Source organism: Sesamum indicum, linkage group LG3 (assembly GCF_026168435.1).
Source record: "Sesamum indicum cultivar Baizhima isolate 11 linkage group LG3, ASM2616843v1, whole genome shotgun sequence".
NCBI classification, from domain to species: Eukaryota; Viridiplantae; Streptophyta; class Magnoliopsida; order Lamiales; family Pedaliaceae; genus Sesamum; species Sesamum indicum.
In genome coordinates this window covers 29023454-29035938 of record NC_142659.1, presented here as the reverse complement: position 1 = coordinate 29035938, position 12485 = coordinate 29023454, and the positions used below count along the sequence as shown (strand labels likewise).

At 32.1% G+C, this 12485-nt stretch overlaps 2 protein-coding genes across 2 annotated transcripts; one reads left to right on the top strand and one right to left on the bottom strand.

Annotated features, from left to right (window-relative positions):
• LOC105159143 (putative WRKY transcription factor 7) lies at window positions 1-2147 on the top strand. Its single transcript, XM_011076101.3, has 3 exons — window positions 1-849; window positions 1009-1134; window positions 1641-2147. Exons 1-3 carry the CDS (start codon window positions 128-130, stop codon window positions 1798-1800), a joined length of 1008 nt encoding a protein of 335 aa, XP_011074403.1. The 5' UTR covers window positions 1-127; the 3' UTR covers window positions 1801-2147.
• Window positions 2148-10123: 7976 nt separating this feature from the next.
• Window positions 10124-11968, bottom strand: LOC105159282 (uncharacterized protein At4g06744). The gene has a single exon (XM_011076293.3). The coding sequence runs from the start codon at window positions 11878-11880 to the stop codon at window positions 10576-10578; it is 1305 nt and encodes a 434-aa protein (XP_011074595.2). The 5' UTR covers window positions 11881-11968; the 3' UTR covers window positions 10124-10575.
• Between the last annotated feature and the right edge of the window lie 517 nt (window positions 11969-12485).

Here is a 12485-nt window from a genome sequence, read left to right as displayed (position 1 = left end):
CAATTTGACACACTCTCTCTCTCTCTCTCTCTCTGCCTTCTTATTTTATACCATCTCTCCTCCTTTCAGCTTCCCCTTTTCTCAACTCTCTCTCTCTCTCTCTCTCTTGTTGGATGGTCTGTGAAAAATGGCTGTAGAGTTGATGCCGGGCTATAGTTTTACGTCTAAAATGGAAGAGAACGCCGCCCAAGAAGCGGCTGCCGCCGGCCTTCAGAGTGTCGAGAAGCTTATCAGATTACTCTCTCACACCCATCAACAAAATTTCTCAGAACAATCATCCCCTAAACTTGACCCAGTCACCACAGCCGATTACCAGGCGGTGGCCGATGTCGCCGTCAACAAATTCAAGAAGTTTATTTCTCTACTTGACCGCACCCCGCGTACCGGCCACGCCCGCTTCCGCCGCGGCCCGGTTTCCAATTCCACTCCGCCACAGCAGAAGATCGAATCAGCTGGTCCTTCAACCCAACCTCCAAAAACCGAGGATAGTGCTACTGCTCCCGGTTCAAGAATTTATTGCCCCACGCCAGTCCAGCGGCTGCCGCCGCTGCCGGTGCCCCACCACCACCAACAGCTGGTGAAAAACGGGTCCCTCGAACGGAAGGAGTCATCAACCACCATAAACTTCGCCTCGCCGGCGACTTCTTTCTTGTCTTCGTTGACCGGGGACACGGAGAGCCTGCAGCCATCGATGTCGTCGGGTTTTCAGATCACGAATCTCTCTCAGGTTTCCTCCGCCGGCCGACCACCTCTGTCCACGTCGTCGTTCAAGAGGAAGTGCAGCTCCATGGATGACGCCACCGCCAAGTGTGGCAGCGGGTCGTCCCGTTGCCATTGTCCCAAGAAAAGGTACGGAAAACAAAAAGTCAACTCCAAGAAAGCGTAAGATGAAATCATGTCGTACTTAGGAAAAAGGATAGAAAAATATGAACACATAATTACAATCTTAATTAATCCAAATCAAGAATTAATCATCTAATGATCTTACGTTTTGATTGTAATTAATAGGAAATCAAGGTTGAAGAGAGTAGTAAGAGTTCCAGCTATAAGCATGAAGATGGCTGACATTCCACCTGATGACTACTCTTGGAGAAAGTATGGTCAGAAGCCCATCAAGGGTTCCCCTCATCCTAGGTAACCTCCTCTCTTAATTACCTTTACTTAATTTAATTCTCCACTAAATTCTTAATCTGCAATTTAAGCAACCTTAAATCATTTAAGATTAATTCGACAATGTCAATATTTCTACTAAAATCATGAAAATATCATTTTTAAAATTCCTTCCCTTGACTTTAGAAAGTATTAATAATCACTCAATACATCCCAAGGAATTGATAATGATGAATAATTAATTAAATGATCAATTTTTCAACTCGTAGTAATAATTTATAATTAACTAAATACTATAATTGAAATACATAAATATTCACATATTAATGAAATTTAAACCATGATATTATATTCATACTGTGAAGAACGCATATTTTATTTCATTCTGCAAAATAATTTAATTGATTAAATTAAAGAATTGTTGGGCGGAAAAAAGTTGGTAATGAGTCCAAATTGAAAATTATGAAATCTACATCATATGTTTGTCCAAAATTGAATTTCATAACGTTTTGCTTATAAATCTACATCAGGGGATATTACAAATGCAGCAGCGTGAGAGGGTGCCCGGCCCGAAAGCACGTGGAGAGGGCATTGGACGACCCGACAATGCTAATCGTGACCTATGAAGGAGAACACAATCACGCCCTTTCCAGTACAGAAGCGCCTGCACTGGTTCTTGAATCATCTTGATCCCATCGATAGAAACAAAACCCCCACCCGAGTCCCATCACGCCCAACGGCCTAGATTCTGCCCCCACCCCACAAGAAATGGAACAAGTTCGATCACCGCCGTCCAACGCGTGGAGAGATGGTCAACCCCCTTTATCAACTCCCAAGACAAAAACATAAATGTGGGGTCCCATTTTGTTTGTTTTTGTGACTCTTTTTTCTTCTTTATGTTTTTTCTTTAATCACAGCCGTTGAAAAACCTTTGATTCTCTCTGTGGAAAAAGAGTGAAAAAGGAAAGAAAAAAGAGAGCGGATTGTGTGGGTTTGGTGGGAAGGGAATTGAATCATCCAAGTGCTGGATTTTCTTCTTTCTTCTTCTTCCAAATTGACATATAATATATATATATATATTTATACTCTTCTATCAATAATCAAATCCTTGATAATTAAATTTGATTGAAAAAAATACAAGATGATCTCTAAATTTTACGATGTTGGCTGTAAATACATCATAATGTTACATCTGTATTTAATTTTAAAAAACTTATTATAGAATACTTATAATTAAAAATAAAGTATGGAATATGCCACTACCACCCGTGTTAATGTATGGAAAACATATAAATTGTTGTTGGTGTTGATGATGAAGAATCTCATTGTGTTGCATTTGTTAAAGTTTAGTGGGTTGTTTAGCATAAATGCCAACTTTTACTTGTTCCAATGAAAATGTTTTAAAAATAGTTAGTCAATGGGAGAAAAAGAGTAAAGAAATGGGGTGTTGTTTAATGGGAACGTGACGTGTATGGGACGGGACGGTTGACAAATTGGACCATTATTTTGGAGTGATGATGAAATTTGAATTGGACTTTCTTGGGAGATTAATGTTATTTAATACTATGCATTAAGTTTTGATTGTCGGAGTTGGTCATGGTTCATCCCCCACCTCAACTCTCTCTCTCTCTCTCTATATATATATATATATATTCTTTATATGTAATTATGTGTGTGTATATGACACACGTAGCAATTTGAATTACAACAAATTAGATCTTGATTTCTTTTAATTGATTTTTGAGAAAATTGATTTAAATGATGTCTAGATAGATTTATAAATTCTTTAAATATTTTATAAGATGTTAAAAAAATTATGAGATGTTGCATTTGATATGTATATATACATATATTATAATGAGTAAGAAATTAGAGTTTATAAGCTGAAAAAAATACGGAGTTTTTAAGTGTTTAGTTAAATTTATTTTAAACATCTTATAAACTCATATATCTTATAAGATGTCTTAAAAGTTTAAAGATATTGAATTTTATTTAATTAAAAATAAGTTATTAAAGTGTATCAAAACTTATAAGGTTTAGAGTGTTTGGCATTAAGTTCTCTATATTATAATGATGATCGAAAAATCCATAAATGTATTATAATTCAAAATCATATAAATAAATAATTTTGCTTAACGTTAAACATATGAACAGTAATAGCAAAATACTAACAAAATTACGAGCGTATTTTTATTTATTGGATGTTAATTAGATTAAAGAGATTATAAGAAATTTTAAAAAGAAATGGGCGAAAAATTGACTTTTTTAAATGAACATCTTATTTTAAACTCATTAGAAAGAATTTACCAAACAATTTTTAAGAGTTTATAAACTCTCAAACACTTATAAATATGTTCCAAAAAGCTTATAAGCTCAATCAAACAACCTCTAAATTAGACTTTAATAGCTCCTTCGATTCTAATTATCTTTATTATAGAACTTCTAACATCTTATAAATTTCAAAGCTTTATTTTATTTAAATACTTCAAAATTTTATTTTTGAAATAAAATTTACCATCTTACTATAAACATTAAAAATATCTTATATGAGTATATAATTTTTCAATAAATTCAACCAAACACCTTTTTAAATAAACTAATTGTAATTCTAACAATCGAGCGTGGAAAACACACGCACACAAACTGGACGACGGATTCCACTCCACCGCAGGCATGACCACACGATTATAGTATGTATATGACTATTTACAAATAAGGATAGATAATTGAGATGATAAAAAGGACAAGGGATGTTGGGTTGGATGAGTTTGTGGAGATGTAGGGTTGACGCCACTCAGCGCAAAAGGCGCAGGTGGGAGGAAGTGGGGGATGGATGCAGGATATCCCAACTCTAAAATCACAAGGAACTAGATTGTGTGTTGTTTCATCACACTGCACTGCAATATCACACACACACACTATATATATATATATATATATATATATACTTTTATTTTATTCTCATTTTTTTCCTCTATCTAATAATTTTAAATTGGGAAAGATTAATATTGGTTGGTTGCTTGTTGTGTATATAGTTTAATTTAGTTATGACCCTCCACATTATTATTATAGTGTAAAGTCCAGTAGATGTTGCAGCTGTCTCACATGGGGCCAAGGGTGAGGAAGATGATATTTTTCTTTCTTTTTTATTTATAAATTTCTAATGTGGTCAAAATTTGGCAATGCCTCTTTTTAGTGGTATCCTATGCCATTTTTGCTTCTATTTGTGCTTGTCTTGCTTCCAAATGAATTTTATATATAATGAGGTTCGGGATAAATCTATTTTTCGTCATTAATGCGATTTTGGTTCTAAAATAATTTAAGATTATAATTTTGGTCATCAAACTTTAATTTTTCTAAATACTTTTAGTCCTTCAATTAAATTTAACAAAATTTTCATTGAAAGTGGAAAAAATTGCTATTTTCCTCCCATTTTGTGGCGTTTTTCAAGTTTTAATCTAATGCATCAATTTTTCTATTTTTTTTAAAATTTCAAAAGAGAATAATTAAAAAAAATAAATTTAAGGAACAAATTTTCTAAATAATCTTAACAAAAACATGTCAATAATAGGATTGAGCAATAAATTTTAGAAAATTTATTGTTTAAACTTATTTTTTTTAGTTTATTCTCTTTTGAAGTTTGAAAAAATATAAAAAAAATAGATGAATTAGATTATAACTTGAAAAAACACCACAAAATGGGAGAAAAATAGTAATTTTTTCCACTTTAAATGGAATTTCCCTTGCGTTTAATGGAAAGACCAAATGTACAAAACAAAGTTAAAGTTTGAAAATCAAAATTACAATTTTAAATTATTTAAGGACCAAAATTATATTAATAATTATATTTGAAAATAAAAAATACATTTATCCCAATGAGGTTCGAGTACAAGAAAAAGATTTCTTGCTAAATAGATTAATCCCATGGATATAAACATAATAAAACCTTATACTATTGCCGCAAACCCTACGACTGCGATGAAGTTATCTTCCTCTCTTTTGAAATTGATGTGCCCAAATTATAGTATTGCAATTTTGTTGTGGAAAGAAAGAAAAATTATATTTAAATGACTGCAAAACCCCTACATCATTCATTGGTTGGGGAATGTTTGTTTTAGCACATGTATATTTATGGACCTTATTTTATTTGTAGTTTTAAATTTATACAAAATTGCACCCAAAAAGCTGCATTAATGATAGGGATAAAGATATAGAAATTACTATTCATTTGGAAAATTATATATAGTATTTTTTATGTTTTAAACTGATTTATTTATTGATAAAATTTTACTAAATTTGTTTATATTAGTAAAAAAGTTGAATGGAATTTATATTTAACCTTAATTGACTTATTAATGACTTATTTTAAAAAATAAATCTTTTATGACTACACTACCCTCATAAGAGTGAAGATATACCTCCTCACATATATTAACATGCGGAGATGTATAAGACAACTTGACAAAAAGAAAGATTTTTTATTTCGTCTGCAATAAGTCTGTACTAATTAATCAATTGAGGATAAATATGGATTTTCATTCAAATATTTGCTTATGTCTGCAAATTCCATTAATTTTTCTAATGAATGAATCTATTTGTCGGATAAAAATAAATAATGAAAGTACTAAATATAACTTTTCAAACCACATGATATTTACATATAATTAAATTAAAAATTCCGGGGAGGATGGCGTAATTAACCCCAATGCTTAATGATAAAAAGTGTATATATAGTTTTGTCTTACCATATATTTCATCAATGTTCTATATTTTTTTCTTTAATAAATTGTGATTGATTTATTATAGAGAAGTGGAGTAATAAAAAATAAAACAGAAAAAAGTCACGTTTCTTTATTAATTTTTTGTGGGTTTTTAAATGTAAACTGAAGAACAACTAATAAGGTTTGAACATTCAATTTTAGAATAGAATTAATGTATAGGTGCCATCATTAGAAATAATAATTCAGCAGATTTGTACTTAATTTTCAACGGAAAGTAGCGGAAAAATATAATAATAGGGCTAATTAGAAAAATGTATATAAACTAAAGTCAAATTAGGAAGCTTCTGCTGTATTGTGGTGCCATTTCTTTTATTACTTAGACGAATAATGGCCTGCAACCGCAACCCGTCCCACAAATTTAAGTCAATCCTATTTTAACCAGTTTTATTTGGTGTGGGTTTATTATACAATATTTAATTAAATTGATATATTTGCTCAATTGCTAAATTTATTAAAATAATAATGTAATTATATAATCATTGCTGCTATAAAAAATAAAAATTAAAACACTAGCCATATTAATTTGCTAAGTTTAGGACTAATATGCCCCTGGAAGATTCTAAAAATATGCTTATTGCCTCCCATTGACTTGATTAAATAATTCTTATTCTTGTTTTAGGAATTTCTTTAAACAAGATTAATTCATCTCATTTTCTTAAGATGGTGATTTAATCTATTTTTTTTTCTGAATGAAGTTTTAATATTTCAAGAAGTCAACAGCCCGCTAATGTGATTTTTAATATGGTATTTTTATCTATTTTCAATGAAATTTAATATTTCCAGAAGTCTACGGCCGGCTAATATGATTATTATACTTCGCATTTCTTAGAGAAAGTTTTCTCTTTCCAAGTTTGTATTTTAAGGTAAGATAGGATTAAATGAGCAAACGGAGGATTGATTAACGGGATTTTCCATATATGTCGTAATTTTAAAGGATCGATGTTTCTTTCCTAATTTCTCCTTTAGACGACTGTTAGAATTTCGGTTTATGTCATTCTTACTTGAGAATTTGATTTCATAAAGAATTTTTATTCAAATTAAATTTAATTGAATCAAACTAATCATATAATTATATTTGTAATATAATTTTTTATTTTTTTTAGATTGTATATCAAGTTAATTATAATGTTGTGAATATTGTGTGATTTGTGTTTATAATCATATCTTAAAATAACTTCATATATAAAAGATCATTATATATTTCATCACAATTACATTAAGTAAAGAAATAAATAAAATTAACTTAGAAATTTAAAAAGCTGAATTGATGGGGAGTCCCGACACTTGTCGCTGTTCTAAAGTAATTATTACCTCCTTACATGCAGATTTTAATGGCTGACCATGACTCCATGATAAAACTCTATAAACTCTCAGTAGTATCTCATCATATTGCACAACCACAAAGAAACTAGGAATCGGTCCATAGTCACGTTGCCAAGACTCAAAAATACTTGCGGGAGTATAAAATAATTATCAACTTCTTTCTTACAGATCACCTCAAATGACCTCTTTATATAGATGAAAAATTATGTAGAATATTGACCTATTAAAATATATTACAAATTGAGAATAAATTTGATTATAAATCACCATAAGCGGGTCATAAAATGAATATCAACAGTCATTAGTGAAAATTATGAAATAATTAAATGTTGAAAATAATATAAAATATTTTTTTAAAAAAAACTTATTTCAAACATATAATTATATTTATCATGTGATTAGTTCAAATTTGATCAAACATGATAAAATTTTTCTAAGTTTATGGGCTTCACTCATACGTGGGAAAAAAGAAACTATAAGCAATGATTATTAGGGCTAAGGCCTTGTGAGTTGTGGTTCTTGTCCATATTGGGTTGCTTTTGCACTATAAGTCAGACCAAGTGGCAGCTCAGTATGAAGTGGGGACCAAGCATTTATATTGTTCTCAATCTGGCCCAAAATGCTTTGGTTCATTTTCTACAATTTGAGCCCGGATTCCCTAATTTTTAAGCTGTCTTCTCAATTGGTTTTTTTTTTTTTTTAACCAATTTTATTCTTAGTAAAAATTTTAAGCACAATATTCGTGATGTTAATAGTAATTACATTATCAATTGTTGCACACCACATTTTAGAAGAGGTGAAACAATTTTTACTGAACTTGATTTGGCATATCCTGTTCATTACGTGCTAAATATAATAATATTTTCTTATGTGATACAAACAAAAAACAGTACTTGAGTCCAATCTGAGTGTAAAGTAATGAGATAAAGTAAAAGTATTTAAGAGAGTATAGACTGGCGAATTTGGGAGTGAAATAGGCCTGGATGAAAAAAAAAAAAAAATTCAAAAAATTATTTTATACCCAAATCCTATCCATTCCATTATATCAAACTGAATACCCATGGGTCTTATCTGATCAAGAACTAGTTTTTGGATAGGGTTAGATCCAAACCCAGTTTTTTTCCCCCTATAAATCATACTAATTAATTTATTTTTTTATTTTTTTCATAATTTAATTATTTAAAAGATGTACTTGATTAAAGTATTAAATAATAAATAATGTTATAGTATCTTAAATTTTTTAGATTTGTTCACTTGAATGTAAATCTTAAGGTATTCAATTCAGTTAACTGAACGAATTGAAAGTTTGGTTAATTCAAATTTCGATATGCCAAAATGGCGGATTGAATACCGAACCGAAATATTTGATTTGGTTCAATAAAACTTGAACTTATTTCAATTTTGTTCGGTTTTGGTACCGAATTAATAAAAAATAATAAAAAATTATAATATTAATATATTTGTAATAAATTATCAATAGTTAAGTATGTATTAAATAAAAAATTATTATTTTTTATTATAAATACTTATACTGAGATACTTAATATTTATATATTATTCTTATTATATTTTGATTATATTTATATATATTTTAAATTCATTATTCGATTAAGTTCAGTTTATCTGCATAAAAAATTAAAAACGAATTGAGTAATTGAAATCTAAAAAAATAACCAAAATCGAATCGAATGTTTTATTTAGTCGATTTTCGTTCGGTTAACCAAAAATTACATGCCCCTAGTAGATCAAATGATAAATAATTATAATCAATTGAATAAAAAAAAAATATTTTCTTTTTTTGGTACACAGACCAATTGGGTATTGATGGGTAGAGTCTCTACCCAAACCAATTCTATATTTTTTTTATGGGTCTAGGTTTAGGCTTGGGTTTACAAAATATTCAATGAGTTTGGATCTAGGTCTTTGAATTATGTTATGGGTTTGAGTATTGTCTTACCCTACCCATTGACACCCCTAGAGTGAAATTACATGTTTCTTATGTAGAAAAGAGAGAATCAAATTGAAGTTTAAAGGGTGAAACTCCAAGTAGGAAATTAAAATCATAATTCTAACTAAAGTTGGGGTTTTTTTGTTTGGGAAACTCTCAATTTATAGGTTACTCTCAGTAGAGGGTTCCTAGGATTTGATGGAGGGTTATCTTTTAATAGTTGGAGACCAGCGATTCTCGAGGGTGGTTTGAGTCCACAGCAGATAGTGGTATCTTCTACTGTTAAGAATGTCCTTCAGGTATTTACCATTACCGAAAAAAAGAATGTCCTTCAGGATTTTTAGCAAATTAGTTGAGTAGATACCTTTCCTCAATCGGATTTCAAGTTGAGACAAATGATCCTTATTTGATTTTGTGGGCTACGTGGATCCCAGTTAGACCACCCCGCCACGTGACATAAGTTTCTTTTTTGATTGGGATTCCAAGCCTCTAAGGTTTTTTTGTGAGTCTATGGGGCCGTTTTGGATTTGGGTCTCATTAGATATAAACTATTTAGGCTTTTTGATTAATTTACTTCCTAAACTCCATGGGAGCTCTATTCGTATTGAGCTTTCCGGGATCACCTTGGATCTTTATTAGAATTGGGCTTCCTAGGATATTATGTGCCTTTTAAGTGTTTTTGGATTTTGCATTTCCTTAAACTCTTGTAATCTCTCTTTCTCTCTTTTTTTCCTTTTTTTTTTTTTTTAAATCAGCCCTTTTGAAAGGACATTATTACATATTTTATTGAATTGCATGGTTAAATACAAAATAAAATTTTCCTCTAGAAACATTGATTGGCCCAAAGAAAAAAAAAAAAAAATCTCACTCAAGCATAATAGCAATAGTCGTGATTGGCCACTCTCACCCCAATTCCAACCAGAAACTATACTAAATTGAGCTAAGTGGCTACTCATAATGATTGATAAATTTATCCTCGGATGAATTCAGTGATTGGTGCATATTATAGATCTTTCCCTGAATAAATCACAAACTCTTCAATTTTCTCATCCCATTAACTTTAATGGAGTTAGGCGTCAACCACTAGAAAAAGCGTGAGAAACTACAATCATTCTTACAAGGGCCCTCTACACATATTTCATGTTTCACAGCCCATATTATTGAATTTCAGCACTATCTCAGCTGTAATAATTCACTCCTTGCTTTCTTCACATTGGTAATCAATCATAGTACTATTTCCACATTTTATAATTTAGCCTAGCTCTAGAAGATTATTAGTAAATAAAACAGAAATTCACGCTGATGATTTAACCACATCAAGATATAACTCACACACAGTTCTTGTCTTTTTTAATGGAAATTCAATTGTAATTTCACAATTGAAATTCGACTATGATCATCTCCATGGAGTGATTAGGAAGGTGAAGGAGCCAGTTCAGGACCTGATGCACCGAAAGTCGGAAGCCAACAGGGAACCTGTGAATACGTATCCATGTATGGACAATTCCTTGGACGCGCAAAGAACGCTGCGCATTCAGCCACTGATCTCTGAAATGGCTGCCCTGGAATGCAATTTTTCCTCACATCAAGCACCCCATTCTTGATCAACCTCATACAGGAAGGGCCAGCCTGCGTAAGATAGTTATCCGACAGAGATAAATTCATTAGATTTCTTAGCCCGCACAGCACATCCGGGACAGATCCGTACAGCAGGTTGCCAGCGAAGTTGAGAACCTCCAGCTTTTCCAAACACCCCAAGGAAAATGGCAATGGCCCCGTCAGGTTATTGTTCCCGGCGTCAAAAACCACCGCTTCTTTCAGGAGTCCCAGTTCGTATGGCAGGCAGCCGCTTAGCATGTTGTCGAGCAGCAAGATCTCTGATAAACCCGACAGGGCCTTGGCAATGCCACGTGGTATCGGCCCGAAGAATTTGTTGTTGGCTAAGGTGAGATACTCGACATGAGTTGCTCCTATGTCGTCAGGCAACCTGGTCATGAAATTGTTGTTGTTGAGAAAGAGGGCGTCGAGGTCCTTGGCGAATAGTTCTGGGGGGACGGAGCCGGAGAAGAAGTTGTAGCGTATGTCCAGGAATGACAGGCCTTCCATGGCTAAGATTGCAGTGGGAAAGGGCCCTGAGAACCTGTTGTTGCTGATATCCAGCTCGTATAGATAAGGGAGCTTGACGATGTTTCCAGGAATTGTACCGGCGAAGTTGTTGGAGTTAGCGTGGAAGAGGGCTAAATCAGGGAGCAGATCCAGGAACCCGACGAGGGTTGGTGAAGATAACTGGAAGCCGTTGAAATCAATGGAAGCAAGGGCAATGGCTGATTTGTTGTCAGGGGGGCTTTCGCAGTAAAAACCCTTGTATTTGCATATATCTGTGCCGATCCATGAGGAAGTTATGTTTAAGGGATCAGAGGTTATGAGATTCTTGAATCTCTGAATGACGGGATACACTATTTCCAGCCTTTGATCAGCGAAAATCAGCTGGTTTTGTAAGGGGGAGGCGACTGGTGGCAGAGTAACTTGTACTGATACAGCAGCTGCCGCGCCACCACCGGCGATGACTTTAAGTGGCCGTTGGCTTTTCACTAGAGTACTCTTGACGTCAACGGAAAGTAGAAGGATCATGCAGATCAGAACTTCCATTCTGATCAAACTATTTATACTCATTCTGCGATGGAGAAGCACTCTATTTATTCTTGCTGCAGCATGCATACTGTTAACTACTGTGGAATTAAGGTTTTTTTAGGTGATCCATAGAGGAATATGTAATTTTATTGCTATAATTCAAGGGGTTATATTTTTTTTATTGTTTACGGATTGATTTCACAACTTAGTTATGTAATTTTAAAATTTTGACAATTTAATTATTTTTCGACCAATTTGACGAGAAAATTTCATATGACTTGCAAATACCCGATTAAATTACAATTAATTATCTTTGATTTTTACAATATTTATTAGAGATAATTAAATTCATACCCCTTACTTATTGTCTTTTTACATAAACTATCGCTATATTTTGAAAAATTATAAAAACCACCCATGAGAGTATTTAAAATCCAAAAATATTCCTGTTAACTAGGTCAACTTTTAAAATAATTTTTCAAGGACAGAATTGATCTTAAGGATATTTATGTAATTATCATAAGACAGCAAGGGTAGCAAAGTAATATTTATGTAATATGACCCCATATTTATTTTTTAATTATTTATACCATTTTTAAATTTAAATTTAAATTATTTTATTAACTTTTTTTATTGAATCTCATTATAAAATGCACCTTGTAATAATTAAAGTGTTAAATTAATATACAAAT